Consider the following 16,635-nt stretch of genomic DNA (forward strand, 5'->3'; position numbering starts at 1 on the left):
GCCTCCCATGGCCTGACGTAGTGGCGATGCCCATTTGTGTCTGTTCTCCGTACGGCGGAGAAGGAGATGTTCACGGACCCTTGTTCTGTCGTTCTGGAAGTACCTCCCCGTCTGCTGGTTTTGTCTTGTTTCTAACATGGCGAGTCTTTAATCCTTCCTGGGTCGGATGCCTTTTCAGATGTGACGGGCGCCAGAGAAAGATACGCAGACACGTGCACGCACGCACACTGATGCATTTGCGTGTAACTCTACACGTGGATTCGGGGTTCTGGCCACTGGGTTTGAGAGGGTTCGGTTCAAGTCTGTGGAAGAGCAGGAGGTGAACTCGCAAGAAGTTCTCCCCAACCTCCACTCTGCTACTCGCTGGTTTAACTGGTCTTCATTTCCTTCTTTCTTAAAAGCTGGCGAAACACACAGAATTGACGACGTCCGTCATTTCTAAGTGTCCAATTAAGTGGCAATGAGCGTATCTGCCTCGTTCTGTAACTGTCACCCCCGTCCTCTCCAGAACTTCACTGTCCCCAACTGAGACTCTGTCCCCATGGAACACGAACTCCCCATCCCTTACCCAGCCCCCGGTGCCCACCGCCCACGGTCTCTATGGATTTGACGGCTCTAGGGACCCCCCCCCCAGAAGTGGACTCACGCAGTATTTGTCCCTTGTGACTCCCTTATTTGAGCACAACGTCCCCGGGGTTGACCCATGTCGTAGCAGGTGTCAGGATCTCAAGACTGAGTGTTGCGTCGGGCCCACGGGCTACCTTTGGCTTCTCCGTTCATCAGCAGATAGACACTCGGGTTGTTCCCCACGCTTGGGTGCTGCGACTACTGCTTATGAACGGGGGTGTGTAAATGTCTCACGAAGAGCCTGCTTTCAAACCTTTCGGGTAAAGACCCAGGACTGGAACCGCTGGGTCTTAGGGCGCTTTACTTTCACACGTCGAGGACCCTCCACACTGCTTTCCGGAGCGGCTGCACCGGTTGACATTCCCACCGGCGGTGCACGAGGGGTCGTTTCTCTACCTCCTGGTTTTTCTTTTTTTTTGACACCAGCCGTCCTGATGGGTGGGAGGTGGTGGTTCACTGTGGCTGTGATCTCCGTTTCCCTGACGATGAGGATACTGAGCACCTTACCGGCCATTCACCTTCTTTGGAGACACAGCTGTGAAGTCCTTTGCCCATTTTGAAACCAGGCTTTTTTTCTTGTGGTGGAGTTGGAGTCTTTATATGCTCTAGACCTGAGCTCCTTATGTGATACAGGATTGGCAAATGTTTTCTCTCTTTCAGTAGCTTGTCTTTTCACTGCTGGTGGTGTCTGTTGATACGGAACAGGCTTGAATTTTGATGCCCGATTTACCTGTTTTCGCTCTGTTGCTTGTGCAGACAAGTAAGCGCATGCCTCAGAGGCGTTTTTTACACAGGATCGGAGGGAAGCAGGAAAAGCTTTCCGGGGCAGTGAGCAGGAGGGGCTGCCGGACGGAGCGGCAGGAAGCGGTGCGTGTGGCTGACGGGACCGAGGGCCTGGGTGGGGACGTCCCGAGGCATTGGGACTTCAGGCCGCACAGCCTGGGTACCTTCTTCTTAGCAGGACCGTGGGACAGTACGGAGGGCAGCAGGGAGGGGAAGAGACAGGAGGCAAGATGAGCCTGGCGGGAACGGGGACGCGACCATCTGTGCAGGTGAGCTGACGGAGCGAGGGGACGTGTGGACAGGCGGTGAGGCGGGGGACAGCCGGGGGACGTGCCAGCCGCGGCAGCTCGGAGGCGGCCATCGGGTGTGACGAGAACGGGGGCGGGGCGATGGGGCCTGCCGGGTGCGCGGCGGCTGATGGAACAGACGTGGGAGTGCAGTCACCGGTGGGTGTGCAGAGGCAGCTAGGTTCCCGCGGATGCAGACCTTCCTTAACTGCACACTTGCTTTTTAATCGAGCAGACATCGGGGACTCGGGAGGGCTCCCCGAGAGCGCGGGTGCCTGGGTTGAGGGGCTTTGCCTCCTGCCTGCGGGCCGTCTCCGGGGCCTTGCTCGCTCGCCACAGGGTTTGAAGAACGTGGCGTCGTGTGGCCGGTCCCACTCAACCGTTCCTTCTGCAGTCCCCAGAGGTGGATTACAACACGTCCAACCTTTCCCGGTGACCACGAGGACGCGCAGGATTTCTCCCACTCTCCTCTCGACGCACTGCACCTACCGCTGCAAATGGACACCCCTTTTGCCACCCGTCTGTGGCAGGGAGCAGAATTCTGGGGACTACGGTCTTGGAGCTTCTCAGATGGACCGTCCACCTGCTCACCGGCACTCGCGGTGCCAAAGGGAGCCCGCACGGGTGGCCGCCGGCCCTCCAGACACGACACGGCCACACCGGGTCCCCGAGCATGGAAATGAGCCTCGTGCAGGTAAGGAGCTGGTTTTCATCTTATTTAGGATTAGCTTTAACTTAAAAATGGCCACGAACTTTGTTGCTGGGAAACAGTCCTGCTTAGAATAGCTTGGGCACGTACACCTTTTTAAACTGTAAGTGGCATGAAATCTAAATACAGAGAAACCATTTCTAATGAAAATTTATTGTCAGAATCGAGATGCGCTCTAAGCGTAAAATACACAACAGATTATTTAAAGACGGCACCGAGAAAACCACCACCGTCACGGTAATCTAATATTGATGACCTGTCACTGGGACGATATTTTAGATACGCTGGCGTGGCGTTAAATAAAATTGCGAACACTTAAAAGTTGTTTAAATTTTCGTGTGGCTACTAGGAATTTTTAAATCGCACACGTAGTGCCTAATTCTGCTGAACAACCCTGAGCCACACAACATGGGATGAAGACTTCGTTTTCTTAAGAGAAAAGAACTCCTCTCATCAACTTCCGTGAGAAGCGTTTACCTGAAGTCTCTATTCTTACGTGTTCCTCTGGAGCTTCCCCGGAGCCGCCAAATCCGTGCTCGACAGCTGCGTGAGCCAGCTGGCTGCAGACAGCTCCTGGAGTGCTTAAGGATGATTTCTTGGCAGCTTTTGGAAAAAAACACTAATTGAAAGGTTAATCAAATCAGTCATCCTCGCGTGTTGGTTAAGCAGACGCCCCGTCTCCGCCGCAGACTGAACAGATGCGGGGCTCTGCGTCCGCGCCTTCGCTTTTGAGCGCGGAAGCAGTGGGGTGGCACTCTGAATCGAAATCGTGCTCTCGGTTGGGAAACTGCTTCCCTTTCAGGATCTTGCGGGATCTACGTTGGTAGCGACACAAATTCCAATTCTACAGGGGATTTTTTTGTTTATTCTGAGAGGGGGAGAGAGAGAATCCCAAGCAGCCTCCACACTGTCGGCACAGAGTCCAAGGCGGGGCTTGAGTCCCTGAACCGACGTGAGACGAAGTCAAGTCAGACACTTGACCAACTGGGCCACCCAGGCGCCTCTGCAGGTGAGTGTTCCTAAGTCTGCTTAGGTGCAAAATTATTAGCTTCTAAGCAGGCATTTTGTTAAAAATACAAGTAAATGCCAGACTATGCACTGTTCGTAGCACATACTCAAAGAGCTCAAGATAAATACTCCCAGTAGCCGACAACAATAAATACGTGTCAGTCACGCTAAGACTGAGGATGTGCCCACACGGTAATCGGGCAGGTCACTGGGAAACACACAGAAGGTCAAGGGTTAGACAGGGGAGAATCACTTGAAGACGCTGACCCGTACCTTAAAATTACGAAGTGTGTGGTGATGTCCCTTCCGCCTGTAGAAAGAACTCCACGTGGTCCCACCCCAGCAGAGCTGAACACCCGAAGAAACAGTGTCCTGAGCGTGTGATCGTCACCGGAGCCCTACAGGAACACTAAGAATTCCCAACATGGAATTCAATTCCTTCTGTGTTCATGTTTTTAATGCAGGTGTTCCGCCTAAACCAAGTTCAAGAGTTGAACTGTAGAGGCTGTGCGGTTAAAGAATAAGCCATCAAGTGGGTCACAACTGTTTCAAGGAAGACGTCTGTTTCTAGGAAGGCATTTCGGGAATCGTTATGGATGCAAACTCTGAACACGCCAGATGAGCACGGTAAGAGCACCTCTGTGGCGGTATCGCTTAAACACGCTCCTGTACTGAACAGGACAGCGTAAGAAACGTGTCAGGACTGACCTACCTGCTGAGACAGTGGTCTCTCGTTATTTGATGGTACCCACGATCCAACAGGAAGTGTGTGAGAGCCACGTGTGGGGCGGGAGCAGGATGGGTATGCGGTGTCCGAGGTTCCGACTGGTCCGTGTCCGCATCGCAGGGGTTGCTGAACGTTCCGGGCACCCCTCTGCTTGGGAACTTCTTACATTGGCAGAGAATGGCTGCCTTCCGGAAATGATTTCTTTGGGAAAAACTTAGAATGGATTTTGTCTTGGAATGACTTAAAATGTGATCCAGTTTGATGCACGTCATATAAATGATGCCAAAAAAAAAAATACAGAATAAATTCTAAGTTCAAAAGTACATTTATTTAAAATGTGGGCAAGATATCAATATAAAAGAAAGGAGTATAAGAAATAAAAATAATCAAAGTACAAAACATTTCAAATCTTTAACATCATAATTTAGAGATAGCAAGGTCTTTATTTACACCATTTTATTTGTAGTTGAAGTTCTGTTAACAGTGTTGTCAAAACATTTAAAAACCTGGCAAATGAATCATAAAACCTAATGTGGGCTCATAAATTCATATAATACAAAACATAATTTATGTTTCCTCAGAATAAAATTACACATCTTAAAAAGATGCAGCATATGTATCCTATTGGTTTTCCTGCTCTAGAGCGCCTGCCTCCCAAAGCAGCTGGCAAACGCGGGCCTCTGCAGGAAGCGGGTCCGTCCACCCGACGGCGGCCGCGGCCGGGCCCGTGCCCAGGACTCCAGTCGCGGTGCGGATGCCATCAGTTAAATTTATACGTAGGTTTGTTGAGGAAAACACGCTTCGAACACGAGGCAAGCTTACATCCCTACGGGACCCCAGGTCTAGTTAGCCAGCGTCAGGGCCTAAGACCCTGGACCGCGTTCCTCGTACCCACTCAAACCAGGCAACCTGGATCGGGGGCAGCTTTCCACGTGCCCCGCACGGACTGCCACGGCCCCAGCCTCTCTGCGGCGGGGCCTGGGACCAGCGCCCGTGAAGAAGCCGAGGCCGCATCTCGGCAGATGCCCCTTTCGGCCACAAGGCACAGCCCAGGCAGCCGTCCCTGGGGCCCCGCACAGGACCCCCCCCCCCCCCCGCCCCGGCAGCTCTCCACAAAGGCTCCGTTCCGTCTCTAGACAGGACACGAGGCCCCTGAGAGGACACCCCCACATCACCCAGATGACTTCTAAAGCAGTTCTTTCTGAAAGTCAAGGTGGCACAGACTAGACATTCACAAACGTCTAAAAATCCGGAAAAGACGTAAGAGTACGAATCGTATGAAGACAGATGCTTCTAGCTTACGGCAGGGCACCTGCAGCGATGCAGCCGGCCTCTTACCGCCCGCGCCACACGGATGCGTGCGGTTCTGATCCTAGTGGGGACGGGGGGCCCTGCACCGAGCCGCCTTCAGAAAAAGGATATGATTCATAGTCCAGTGTCTGTGTGAGCACCCCGGTGAGCACGAACTCTGCGTTATGGACGTCTGAAAGAGAGGGGCGGACCGTGAGGACAGACACGCTGCTGTGCGCTCGCGCCCACAAACACAGCAACACACCGTACCTATGCCCCGTGCGAAATACTCCCGACATAAGTGAAGGTCGTTCTCGCAGGATATTAAGATGATCTCTGATAAGCTCTAAGGAAAAGAAAGGGAGTTTATCGGTCACCGAACAGTGAATCTCGTCTGGGACGGCGAGGAGTCGGCTGTTTCCCTTCTATCCACCTTATTTTGCTTGTGCTCCACAAGTTTCCGGAAAGACGGCTGTTTAGACAATACTCGTCCCCCTGCACATTCCACGATCGCCTTCATGGTTGACAGGCTTGGGCAGATTCCAGGCGTGATGTAAAAATATTTTGCCTAAAAATGAAACGAAAATACGTGCACTTTGAATCGTTAGGGTACGTCAGTCTTCATAAACCCTACCCTGAGAGTTTCGACAAAATGTGTCGTCTTGGGAAGTTCCGGACGGAAGTACCACCCCGCCGCGAGTCCCCAGCCTGAGACGGGCCTGGAGGAAGCCGGGAGGTAACTGTGGAAAAAACAAGCCTGTCCTTATGTCAGGTGTGAGCTGTGAGGAGTACAAGTGACTGGAACTGACGTTCCTAAAAGACACGAAGAATTCTGTGGGATCGGGAGGAACAGTGTGAACATTTTTCACAATTTCCATAGAATTCTAAATGGGCGTCAGATCATCCCCCTCCGTCTGTCAAGCGCGAGGCAGGCACAGCGCCTGTGTTCTCTTCGTTACCCGGGCCTGGTTGGCGCTCCGACTAGGAAATGATTCTGATGGTTAAGATTCAGTTTCCTAACACCTTTGTTTTCAAGTGTTCCATAAAGCACGGTGTTAAACTGCTTGCAGGAAAAGAACTAACGTTTGGAAAACTCTGCTGTTTCGAGGGAGATACACCCTAACGGCATTCTCGTGCCTCAGCTGGTTCCTTAGGTGTAAAAACAGAGCAGCCTGAACGTTTTTTTGTGTGTGTCCAAGGAGCTTCTCTAACAAATGTTTAAACATCTTCAGCCTTGAGTTACTCAGGCATACATTCAATTCACGTTTTGCCAAGAATCTTCTTTCTCCAGCTGCGTGTGCGTTTAATGAGAAGAGCGTTAAGTAGCAAAGATTTGTTAAAAGCAGAAAAACCAACTTAAATGCCTCGCACCGATTAAGTTATCCCCGGCCACGCGCTCTGAAGGCCCAGGTACACCGCGCGCTCCCGACAGCCAGCAGGGCGCGGGGCTCCGGAGGCGCACTGGGTCTCCCCGGCCAAGACCTCCAGTAACATGTCCCGGGAGGAGCACCAGGCTCCCCCCCACCCGCCCCCCCGGGGGGCGTGTCACCTCCAACCGTGCCATCTGTAACTCCGTGGGGACCTTTCCCTTTAAAGTGTACCTTGAAGAGTGGAGAAGCGTGTGCCCTCTTCAAGGACTCTTCCAGACTGAAAGAGAAGAGCACTTCGGCCTCAGCGTCTCGGAGGAGGTAGTTCTGCTCATCTGGAAGACAAGAGCCGCCCGCTCAACGAAGTGCAGACTCAGGGGACACGGGCCGTGCACCCCGGAGGTCGTGCCGCCGGTCAAGTGCACGCCGCCGCTCGAGGCTCACGCTTCCCTGGGAAAGCTCTGAATCCTGAAATGTCAGCTGCATGTCTGACAGTGTCACTCACTCTGCCCCGGAAACAGCAGGTGAAGGACAGTGCGTCTTCACCTTCTGAGGCTATACGCTCGTGGGAGACAGTGGACTGAGAGGAAGGGCCCCTCCCGGCCGCCGCTTTGCACTGTTTCAGGGAGCTCATGGGGAGGTCAAGAACCCCAGGCCCCAAACGACCAGCTCGGAGCGAGCATCACACCCAGCGTGTGTGTGAAATACCACAGGTCTCGGACTCCATGATCTGATGACCAACGAATCTTTACAGATCTGACAAAAACATATTCCGTTTAAATACCGGACGGCGTATAGCACCTTAGAAAGAATGGTTTCACCCGACTTAGAAGCCTTTGGGCACTTTTATTGGTTTTCAGAGTTACAAGAAAAGTTAAAGATCACAAAATGTCTTAAGCTTCTCATAAATGTCTCACGATCAGAGAAGCATTTCTTCCTTTCCTCGTTTTCTAAGAGTAGCCCAGTAGCATCACAGCGCTCTAGCCAGACGGCACGCTGCTCCCCGACACGGTGGCTCAGGCCGGGGACACGTGCTCCTTCAGCCACACGTCCTTCTCTTACAGGGATGCTTTAAAAATGTAAAAACCAGTCCTAGCTCACGGGCCACAGTTTGCCGACCCGGAGCAAAGCAAGCCAATCAGTAAAGAGACCCTGAAATGACGAATGACGAACTGCTAGAGATACGAGGTCAAGTGATCAGCCAATCCGAGAAAGCGGCTCCGCGGTTTTCGGTGGGAAAAGGTATGACTGTCCGAAAATGGGAGAAGTGAAAACAAGCAGTTCAGTCACACGGAAAATGTGCGACGTGTAAGTTCTAGGGCAAAACGCGAGGCTGATCTGCCTTCTCAGGAGCTGGTGAAGAGCCCCACGCGGCGGTCAGGGGCTTGGATGGAGAGAACGGTCCCCGGAGGAACAGCGGCTCTGACGACCCCATTACGGGGAGATTTCAGGCAGGAACAGAGCTGCGTCACCCTTGGGAGGAGTCAACCTGAAAGCTAAGCTATTCACAGCCGCACAGCGGAAATGAGCACCCCAGAAAGAGACAGTCTGTAAAGTAGTGTCTCAATCTCTATAAATCAGAGACAAACACAAAATTACAAAACCACACCCCTAGCACACGATGAAAGCTATCGGGCCCACGTGGGGTGCCAGAACCCCAGCCTAGGGAGCCGGTGCAGGCAGAGAGGGGGCCCTGCACCCACAAGGCGGTGCTGGCGGTGCTGGGACATGGGTCACGCGCGGGAACGAGGTAAGTAAACACGCGTAGCGTTCTGGAAGCCAGGCTGCTCGCCATGGGAGAACGGATTTACAAACGCAAGAGCAGAAAAGCCTAGAACTTTCTTGCGCGAAAGCCAGAAGTGTTCAAACACAGAGAGGACAGCCTGAGGGGCCCTGAAGCCAGAATGGCTCTCACTGTCCAAGTCGGGACAGTCTAGGCATCAAGGACAGCATGGTAACAACGCACGGAATGCAAGAGAAAAAGGGCTGCACACAAGGAGATAAACGAGTACGTCAAAGGAACGGTGGCAATGGCACACTTCCCAGTACCTCCCCACAGACTTACTACAGCGGAGGCGGCCAGCAGACATCGCCTGCACCCAGGGGTCCCCGTGACCCCCTCCAGTGACACAAGTCAGAACCGCACCACCCCGGCAGGAGCCGCGCGAGGGCACGGCGCCCACCGGAGTTCCCGCACTCCATCGGGGGAAGCGGCGGGCAAACCCACACGGAGACGTGACGACCACGTGTGCTTCTGAGCTACCCTGTGGCTTTCAAGGAAGGACATCACGGGGACAACCAGGCAGAGCCGAATGAGGTCTGCAAACGAGATAGTAGCAGCAGATCCTGATTTTGGCGGCTGTGCCGTGGCCGTCTGGCAGAGCATCCTCTTCTGTAGGTAACACACGACATCAGGGATGATGGCGTGTCATTTTGGGAACGTACTCGTTCACGGTTCAGGAGAAAGCAGCGATCTGTACTGTTTGCTAACTGCAACTGTTTGGGGATTGTTTAAAAAAAGGTGAGAGAGATTTGATTTCAAAAGCCAAACGTGTTCTTTAAAAACCCATCAAATGCTAACAGATGAGTAAAAGACGTGAACCTGAAAGCAAGGACTCAGATATTAATGACTCCAGCCAGATAACCTGAGGTCCATATTCTTGAGAAACTTAAAGCTTTTGGCAAAACAAAAGGTCTTTAAATATGTATTAAAAACCAACCGTTTACGCACACCAACAAACTGACCCTAAAGTTCACACGGAAAGCAAAGACGCAAAGCAGCCAGCTCGACACTGAAGGACAGGAACGAAGATGGGGGCCGCCACTGACGGACCTCAGTGCTCCAGCAGACAAGACCATGTGGCACTGGCCAAATAGAGCCAAGAAACAATCACCTTGGTTTTTAACAAAGGTGCAAAGGCAATCTGAGCAAAAATCATTTAACAACTGGACGTCCACACGCAAGAAACTGAATCCAGACACAGACTGTACATCCTTCTCGACTCAAAATGCATCACTGACCTAAGTGTAAAACACAAAACCATAAATCTTCTAGAACACAGAAGAAAAATCGAGATGACCCTGAATATGGCAATGACTTTAGCTATAACACCAAAGGCACGATCCACGGAAGAAATGTGATAATCTGGACTCCGTTAAAATTGAAAACTTCTGGGGCGCCTGGGTGGCTCAGTCGGTTGAGCATCCAACTTCGGCTCAGGTCATGATCTCACGGTTTATGGGTTTGAGCCCTGCGTTGGGTTCTGTGCTGACAGCTCAGAGCCTGAAGGTTGCTTCGGATTCTGTGTGTGTCTCTCTCTCTCTGCCCCTCCCCTGCTCATGCTCCGTCTCTCTCTCTCAAAAATAAACGTTAGAAAAAATTTAAAAATAAAAACTTCTCTGTGAAAGAAAATGTCAAAAAAATGAGAAGACAAGCCATGAACTCGGAGAAAATATTTGCAAAAAACACATTTGATAAAGGACTGCTATATAAAATACACCAAGACCTCTTAAGATTCAATAAGAAGACAACCCAGTTAAGAAATGGGCAAAACATCTGAACAGACATGGCATCACAGAAGAATCAGTGATAGCAAAGATACTCCACATCGTGTGTCATTACCGAAGCACAGATTAAACCAACCGTAAGATCGCCCTTCCACAGCTGTGAAAATGGTGGAAACTGCGAACACTGACAACAGCAAATGCAAGTAAGGATGTGGAGCAACGGCAACTCTCCCTGCTGGCAGGAGCGCAAGATGGGGCGGCCAGCTGGGAAGGCAGCTCGGTGGCTTCTTAACAGAACTAAACATACTTTTACCATACAATCCAGCAACCCCACCCCTTGGTATTGGCTCAAGGAGTTGAAAATTTATATCTGTGCACAAGCTATACACGAATGACGGCAGTGGCTCTATTCGTCATGGTCGGGACTTGAAAGTTCTGACGCCCTTCAGCAGGTGAACAGATTGTGGTCCATGCAGACAATGGACAACCGTTCGGCGCCAAACAGGAATGAGCTATGAAGTGAGGAGACAGGGAGGAGGCTTACGTGCATATCACAAAGTGAAAGAAGGCCACTCTGGAAAGGATACGTGCTGTAGGAGTCCAACTGCAGGACGTCTAGAGAAGGCAATGATTATAAAGTGGAAACACTCTCTTATGTCTGGAAATTTAGGGGATCAAATATGAAACGTCTGAACAGTTACTATTAAATAGTAAACATTTATACTACGACTAAACCACCTTCTAACCCGCAGACATCAACAGTTATACCAGAAACAAATGAGTCAATCAGAACTTCTGTGACACAGGAAATGCCGTAAACTTTATAAAAAGATAAAAGAATCACGTGTCACAAACTGGCAAACTTGGTAAACTAAGTCAAATTTCCATTAAGGAACAGCCCATCTCATTCTAAATTTTACAACTGTTACAAAAACTTGGGAGCTAATCTGTATGTTTATAGTAATTGTTTCTACAAATGTTTTCTTTTGCCTGCATTTATTTCATTAATAGCTTTTAAGAACAAAAACATTAATTTGAATCGAAAGAGTCTCTACAGTTATCCTCGTTACTTGCGGATTCTGCATTTGTGAGTCTGCCTACTTGCTACAATTTACTTGTAAACTTCTGCATCACTCGCGGAGACGCGCAGAGCAGCGACAAACCCGAGGACCAGACGCACACGTTCCCAGTGGGGGCTGAACAAGGCAATGCTGGGCCTTCATCCAGTTTATACCACAAACAGGTTTCCTTTCTGTGGTCTATTTAGTGCTAATTTTCCCACACGTTTATGCTTTCTGCTGGTGACTCGTCTCAAAAGTGCCAGCGCGGAGCGCGGCCGTGCTCCCAGGGAAGGGGCCGCAGGAGACCCGGTGGCCTCCTTCGGTGTCGGTTACGTGCGGCTGGCCAGGCGTTCGGTGCGAGGGGGCCAAGAGCAGGTGTTAACACGGGCTCTTTGACACAGCACGCACGTACGTGATGTTTTCCAGATACACACGAGGGTACGTATGGATCGGCTGATGAGGACAGGACCAGGGGCTCACAGGAGCCCAGCCCTGCTTCCTCTGGGAGCGATGGTTCAGCGCTCAGGAACCCGTGTCTGTGGCTACTCTGTAGGACGTAACACCAGGAATGACAGGGATCAACTATATTACTGTCGTTGAGAATTCAGGTTTTTTGTTATTACTGATTTTCACGTAAATGATTCTTTCCTATGACTGACTTGGATAGAACATCACGGAATTTTAAGTTTGGTTTAGCTTTGCTATAAACAACAAACCTAAGTGTCTGCAAACAAGTTATTTTTCCGGATCATACTTTCTCATCTGTATGTTAGACTACATGAACTTCAAAATACGCGTGCTTTTTATTAATTTTTTTACAGTAAAGACAATCAGATTTAAACATGAGTGGCTGAGAGAACGACACGGATCTGCAATATGACATGTCCCCGTCAGGGAGAAGTCAGGTTAGAGCGTGAGGGCAGTGAGGACGGGAAGGTCTCTGCTGGCCTGGGGCATCCACGGCATCCCCCTGCCCCAGGGGTAGAACGAGCGGGCCCAGCCGAGATAGTGGGAGGAGAGCCCTGGGCCCAGGGCAGGTGGCTGCGGAGAAATAGGAGAGTGGGTGCGTCCTGACAGGGGGCCGGTCACTGCTGTCGATGCCACATGATGGGGGGGGGGGCGGGGGGCGGGGGCGGGGCCCACAAGGGAGCTAAGACTCAGCACCACTGCGAGATCACAGTGACGCTTGTCCGGGCCACGCACCTGCTCTCCCGCTCCACCTGCACCAGTGGCCAGGTGAGGGCTCAGGATGTGCGCGTGGGGGTCATGTGGGCTGGGAGCACCACACGGGTGGGGGGGAGGGGGTCACACTGCTGCTGCTTCCACTGAAAGCACTTCGGTCCACTGATCCGTGTAACAAAACCTATGCTTTCTCTGCCGTCTCTAAGCACGACCACCTAGAAGGACTTCGCTCCTGGTGCCCTGAACGACGCGGGGCAGAAGAGGAGGGGCGGACGACCAGCCCTCTGACGGAGCCTGCAATCAGAGCTGTGCCCGGACACCCCTGGACGCCATCCCCGTACCCTGTGCTGCACGCGAGATCGCACTGCACGGCCAGCATCCGAAGCGAACACACGCGTCAGGATCGGGGAGGATCAGGGGGCGGAGGCTGAGGCCTTATTCCCCCCAACGTCCAAACGCCGAAGCCTTCCTATTTCCCGGTACAAGGCAAAAGTATCAAGTGACTCACTGGGACGTGGGAGACATTTATGAATTTAATGGTGAGTTATCAAGAGTAAGAGAGCAAATGAGGCGTTTGCTGGGACGAAAGCAGAGATAAAGTCGAGAAAAACGCGTGTCGGTTTTCCACATCAGCAACGGAGCTGTGGACGCTACGTACCGATAAACGTCTGACACTTGAAACACTCTTCCAGCCAGTCCGGCGTCACGATGTGCTTCACCACGGAGATGGCCGTCAGGAACTTCACCGTGCGCGTCACTTTGCTGGCGATGAGGTGTGTGCATTTCTGCGCAGACTCGGCGACCTCGCCCCCAAGGATGTAGAGCTTCTGGAGGGAGGGGCACAGAGCGGAGGTGAGCGCGGGGCCGCACCTGAGCGCGGCACACTGCGCTGGCCTGAGAGCCGGGAGACGGCGAGCACAGCAATGCACATGGACGTGTCCGGAGTCGACCCCGCGCCTTGAGCTAAAACCAGCGATTCCCCGAGGGCCCCAGTATCACACCCCACAGACACGATGCCCGGAGAACAAGGCGGCGCGTTTCATGAAAAGGAGCGAACATGCCCAGACTTTCTAAGCTGAAATGGGTGTTGATGAGGCACATTAACAGACAGACCCTGTTCGTAAAAATTAGAGAAGTGACTGAGAAGACGTGAACATCCAGGAAAGATCTCCGTAACTAGGCTCAATTTTAAAAGTGAAAAAAATTGATACGGCACTTAGGACGGTTTCTTCTCCTTCAAAACCTGAGCGGTACGATGAACGAAGCCCACGTGATAACAGGCCGACTTACGCCCTCTGAACCGCCGCCCCCGAAACAACAGCCAAGCGAGATGCCCCCTCCCGTGTGCTGTTACTTCCGACAGCACGCTGAAGGCTGCGTTCCCACTTCCTGTCCAAGCACAAGCACGCGGCCGCCCTGGTCCCCACCCAGGAGAACCGGCCTCCGGTGGCCCGCGGCTTCCCCGACGCCGGGGGGGGGGGGGGGGGGGGCGGCTTCTGGCACGAGCACGTTTGAGCAGGTTGCTCGCGTTCGCAGGACCATAAATGTGGGTCTCGTCGACTCACCCGAGTTATATTTTCTACTATTAAGAGAGCAAGGGTCTAAGTATAAAACTATAAAAACCACAGAACGAGGTGAAACGTCACTTACGATTTAATGGCTACTTTTACTGTAAAAACGACTACAACTGATTTATAAGCCGAAGAGACTGTTGTAGCAGGACGTTCCCGATTAAATGTTACTTTAACACACTGCTAGCCTAAAGCCAAGTGTACAAAAAGGAACGGTGCTAAAACTCCTCCCAGAAGGTAGAATGGAATTTCACCTTAATATACTGTTGAACTTGCACAGGCTCAAATCCAGTGAAAAGCACAAAAGGGGTCAATTCTGGTGTTAACTTTTTGGTGGGAGGGGGTAGATCTTCAATTCTGTGAAAGAAAATAAACATGTTTAGCAAACGACAGATTCTAACAGCTTGCACAAGCCTTCAGAGCTCCCGAGTGTGCGGGGTTCCTCGGTAAGGGGCAAGCGCGAGGGCCTCCCCGCCTTGGACGCGGTCACCCCCGAGACCGACGCGCTCCGGCTCAGGCGAACGCCGTCTCTTCCTCACCACCCTCCCCCCCCCCCCCCCCCCCCCCCGCCACACACACACACAAAGGTCTCCACGGGCTTTAAAAAGAAAGTGGGGGCTTTAGCCGGCTGTGCCGGTGGAAGTGTCCCTCACGGGCCAGGCAGTGGGGGGCGTCCACGCCGGCCAGGCAGTGACAGGGGCGTCCCCGGAGCCGCACCTCTGGCAGGCGCCAGGCCCCTGTCCGCTGCCCTTACACCAGAAGCACAAAGCAAGCGATCTGACTTAGGCACGCATTTTAAATGAAACCTCAGTCTCACGTAGCTGACAGTTGAGGCCATTTAGGTAAAATAATTTCTTAAGGTTTGTGGCATTTTGATGACAACTTAAAAAACGCGTCATCACACGACCGAGACGTTCCTGAACGCTTCTGGAACACGGACTGTGATGTGGGGGTGCAATGGGCCTGATGCAGAGCAGGGGAGAGGCGAGGGAAGCTGGTGACTGCGGAGGACAGCCTCATCGAGTCCGCCTTGGAAGAAACGGCTTTTCCACAGTCACGAAAGGAGAAAGGTCCCCGCTCATCCTGCACCTGCCCTGCCTTACGAATCACATGACCCGCACCGGCCAGCCAGGTCTTCGGCAGGCGAGACCACCGCCTCCGCACACGTCCTTCCACGGGGCTCTCGGCCCCTGCCCGCCTGGGCCGTGGGGCTCGCCTCAGGGACGCAATCCCACACTTGCCCCTGCAGTGCGGCCCACCAGCCCTTCCCGCCTGCCGCTTTACCGACTGCGGTGGGACGCAGTTTTGCTTAAAAATAAAAAGATGCAGGGCGCCTGCGTGGCTCAGCCGGTTGGGTGTCCGACTTCGGCTCAGGGTCGAGCCCCGCGTCGGGCTCTGTGACGACAGCTCAGAGCCTGGAACCTGCTTCAGATTCTGTGTCTCCCTCTCGCTCTGTCCCTCCCCTGTTCACGCTCTGTCTCTCCCTCAAAAATGAATACACTTAAAAAATATAAAACTTATAAAACCGAAAAGATTCAACTTTTTTTTTTTTAACAAAAGAGAAAGACAGATGTGTCTGTCCCCCTTCTGGGCCCGGCCACGAGACCCAGCACAATGAGGTTATAAACCAAGAGGAAGTCAGAAGATCCTGTTTTTTATGAAAACATCCCGGAATCTCCCCATCTGTGAGCGTTTCTAACACAGGCCTGCAGAGAACCGCAACCGTAGCGGCGGGAAGGGGCTGTCCGTACCTGGCTCTTTTGGAAGAAGGCTGGACGTTGGTCACTTCATTCTGCTTCAGTTTGGGAGGCAGCCTCACGCCCTGTAATCACACCGGTGTCCACGTCAGTCAGCTGCGCACGAAACACAGCAGCTGCCCACACACCCGCGTCAGAGAAGCGTCCCTCCGCCACACGGAAGCCAGCCGCGCCTGGATGGCAGCGAGGAGGACGCCGGCCAGGGGCCAGCGGGCTTTCTGGAGGGGCCCGCGTGCCTGGCACCTGCCCGCCGGCTGGCCCTTCCCGGCCCAGCTGCACGTGCGGTCCTCCGCCCCCGCTGCCACACGACAGCGTTCGTTCCCGCGTCGTCTGCTGTCCCGACGTGGGATTTGGAAAACACACTCCCTGCAATCTCGCCCCTAAAACACGGCTGTTCCCGCAACAGAAATCTGGCGTGTGGCGGCTCACGAAAGCCGTCCCCGGACGGACCGCCGCGCTGCCAGGGGCTACGCGGGTCACTCGTTTTACTGCGTGAAGCCACTGCCTCTCCATCTCGGGCATTTACCTTCACGTTTTCTAAACACCCCGGCTGTATCCACATGACCGAAAGAAAGTCGGCGCATCTCCAGAAAACACGCGAGACCCGCTGGCCCGTCAGGCACGGGGCCAGGCTCTCCTTCTCTGACCTTTGCCCTGAGGACACAACCCTCGGCTCCTTAGTCTCCAAACTCCACACGTCGGGGGCAATGAGGAACAAGGTAAACTGGCCCCCGAGTCTCTGAGACCCGCGGCTCTGTG

The 16,635-nt window shown here is 52.9% G+C and overlaps 1 protein-coding gene across 1 annotated transcript in view; it reads right to left on the reverse strand.

The window, feature by feature from the left end:
* Positions 1-4,447: 4,447 nt before the first annotated feature.
* Positions 4,448-16,635, reverse strand: part of PAXIP1 (PAX interacting protein 1) — a 50,475-nt gene continuing 38,287 nt past the window's right edge. The window contains exons 14-21 of the mRNA XM_030308883.1: positions 15,871-15,941; positions 14,374-14,476; positions 13,207-13,375; positions 7,033-7,133; positions 5,865-5,999; positions 5,702-5,777; positions 5,564-5,624; positions 4,448-4,917 (exon numbers count right to left, since the gene is read on the reverse strand). Of these exons, the coding sequence (XP_030164743.1) occupies positions 4,902-4,917; positions 5,564-5,624; positions 5,702-5,777; positions 5,865-5,999; positions 7,033-7,133; positions 13,207-13,375; positions 14,374-14,476; positions 15,871-15,941 (732 nt within the window). The 3' untranslated portion in view covers positions 4,448-4,901. The remainder of the gene's footprint in view (positions 4,918-5,563; positions 5,625-5,701; positions 5,778-5,864; positions 6,000-7,032; positions 7,134-13,206; positions 13,376-14,373; positions 14,477-15,870; positions 15,942-16,635) is intronic.

This window comes from Lynx canadensis, chromosome A2, assembly GCF_007474595.2.
Source record: "Lynx canadensis isolate LIC74 chromosome A2, mLynCan4.pri.v2, whole genome shotgun sequence".
NCBI lineage: Eukaryota > Metazoa > Chordata > Mammalia > Carnivora > Felidae > Lynx > Lynx canadensis.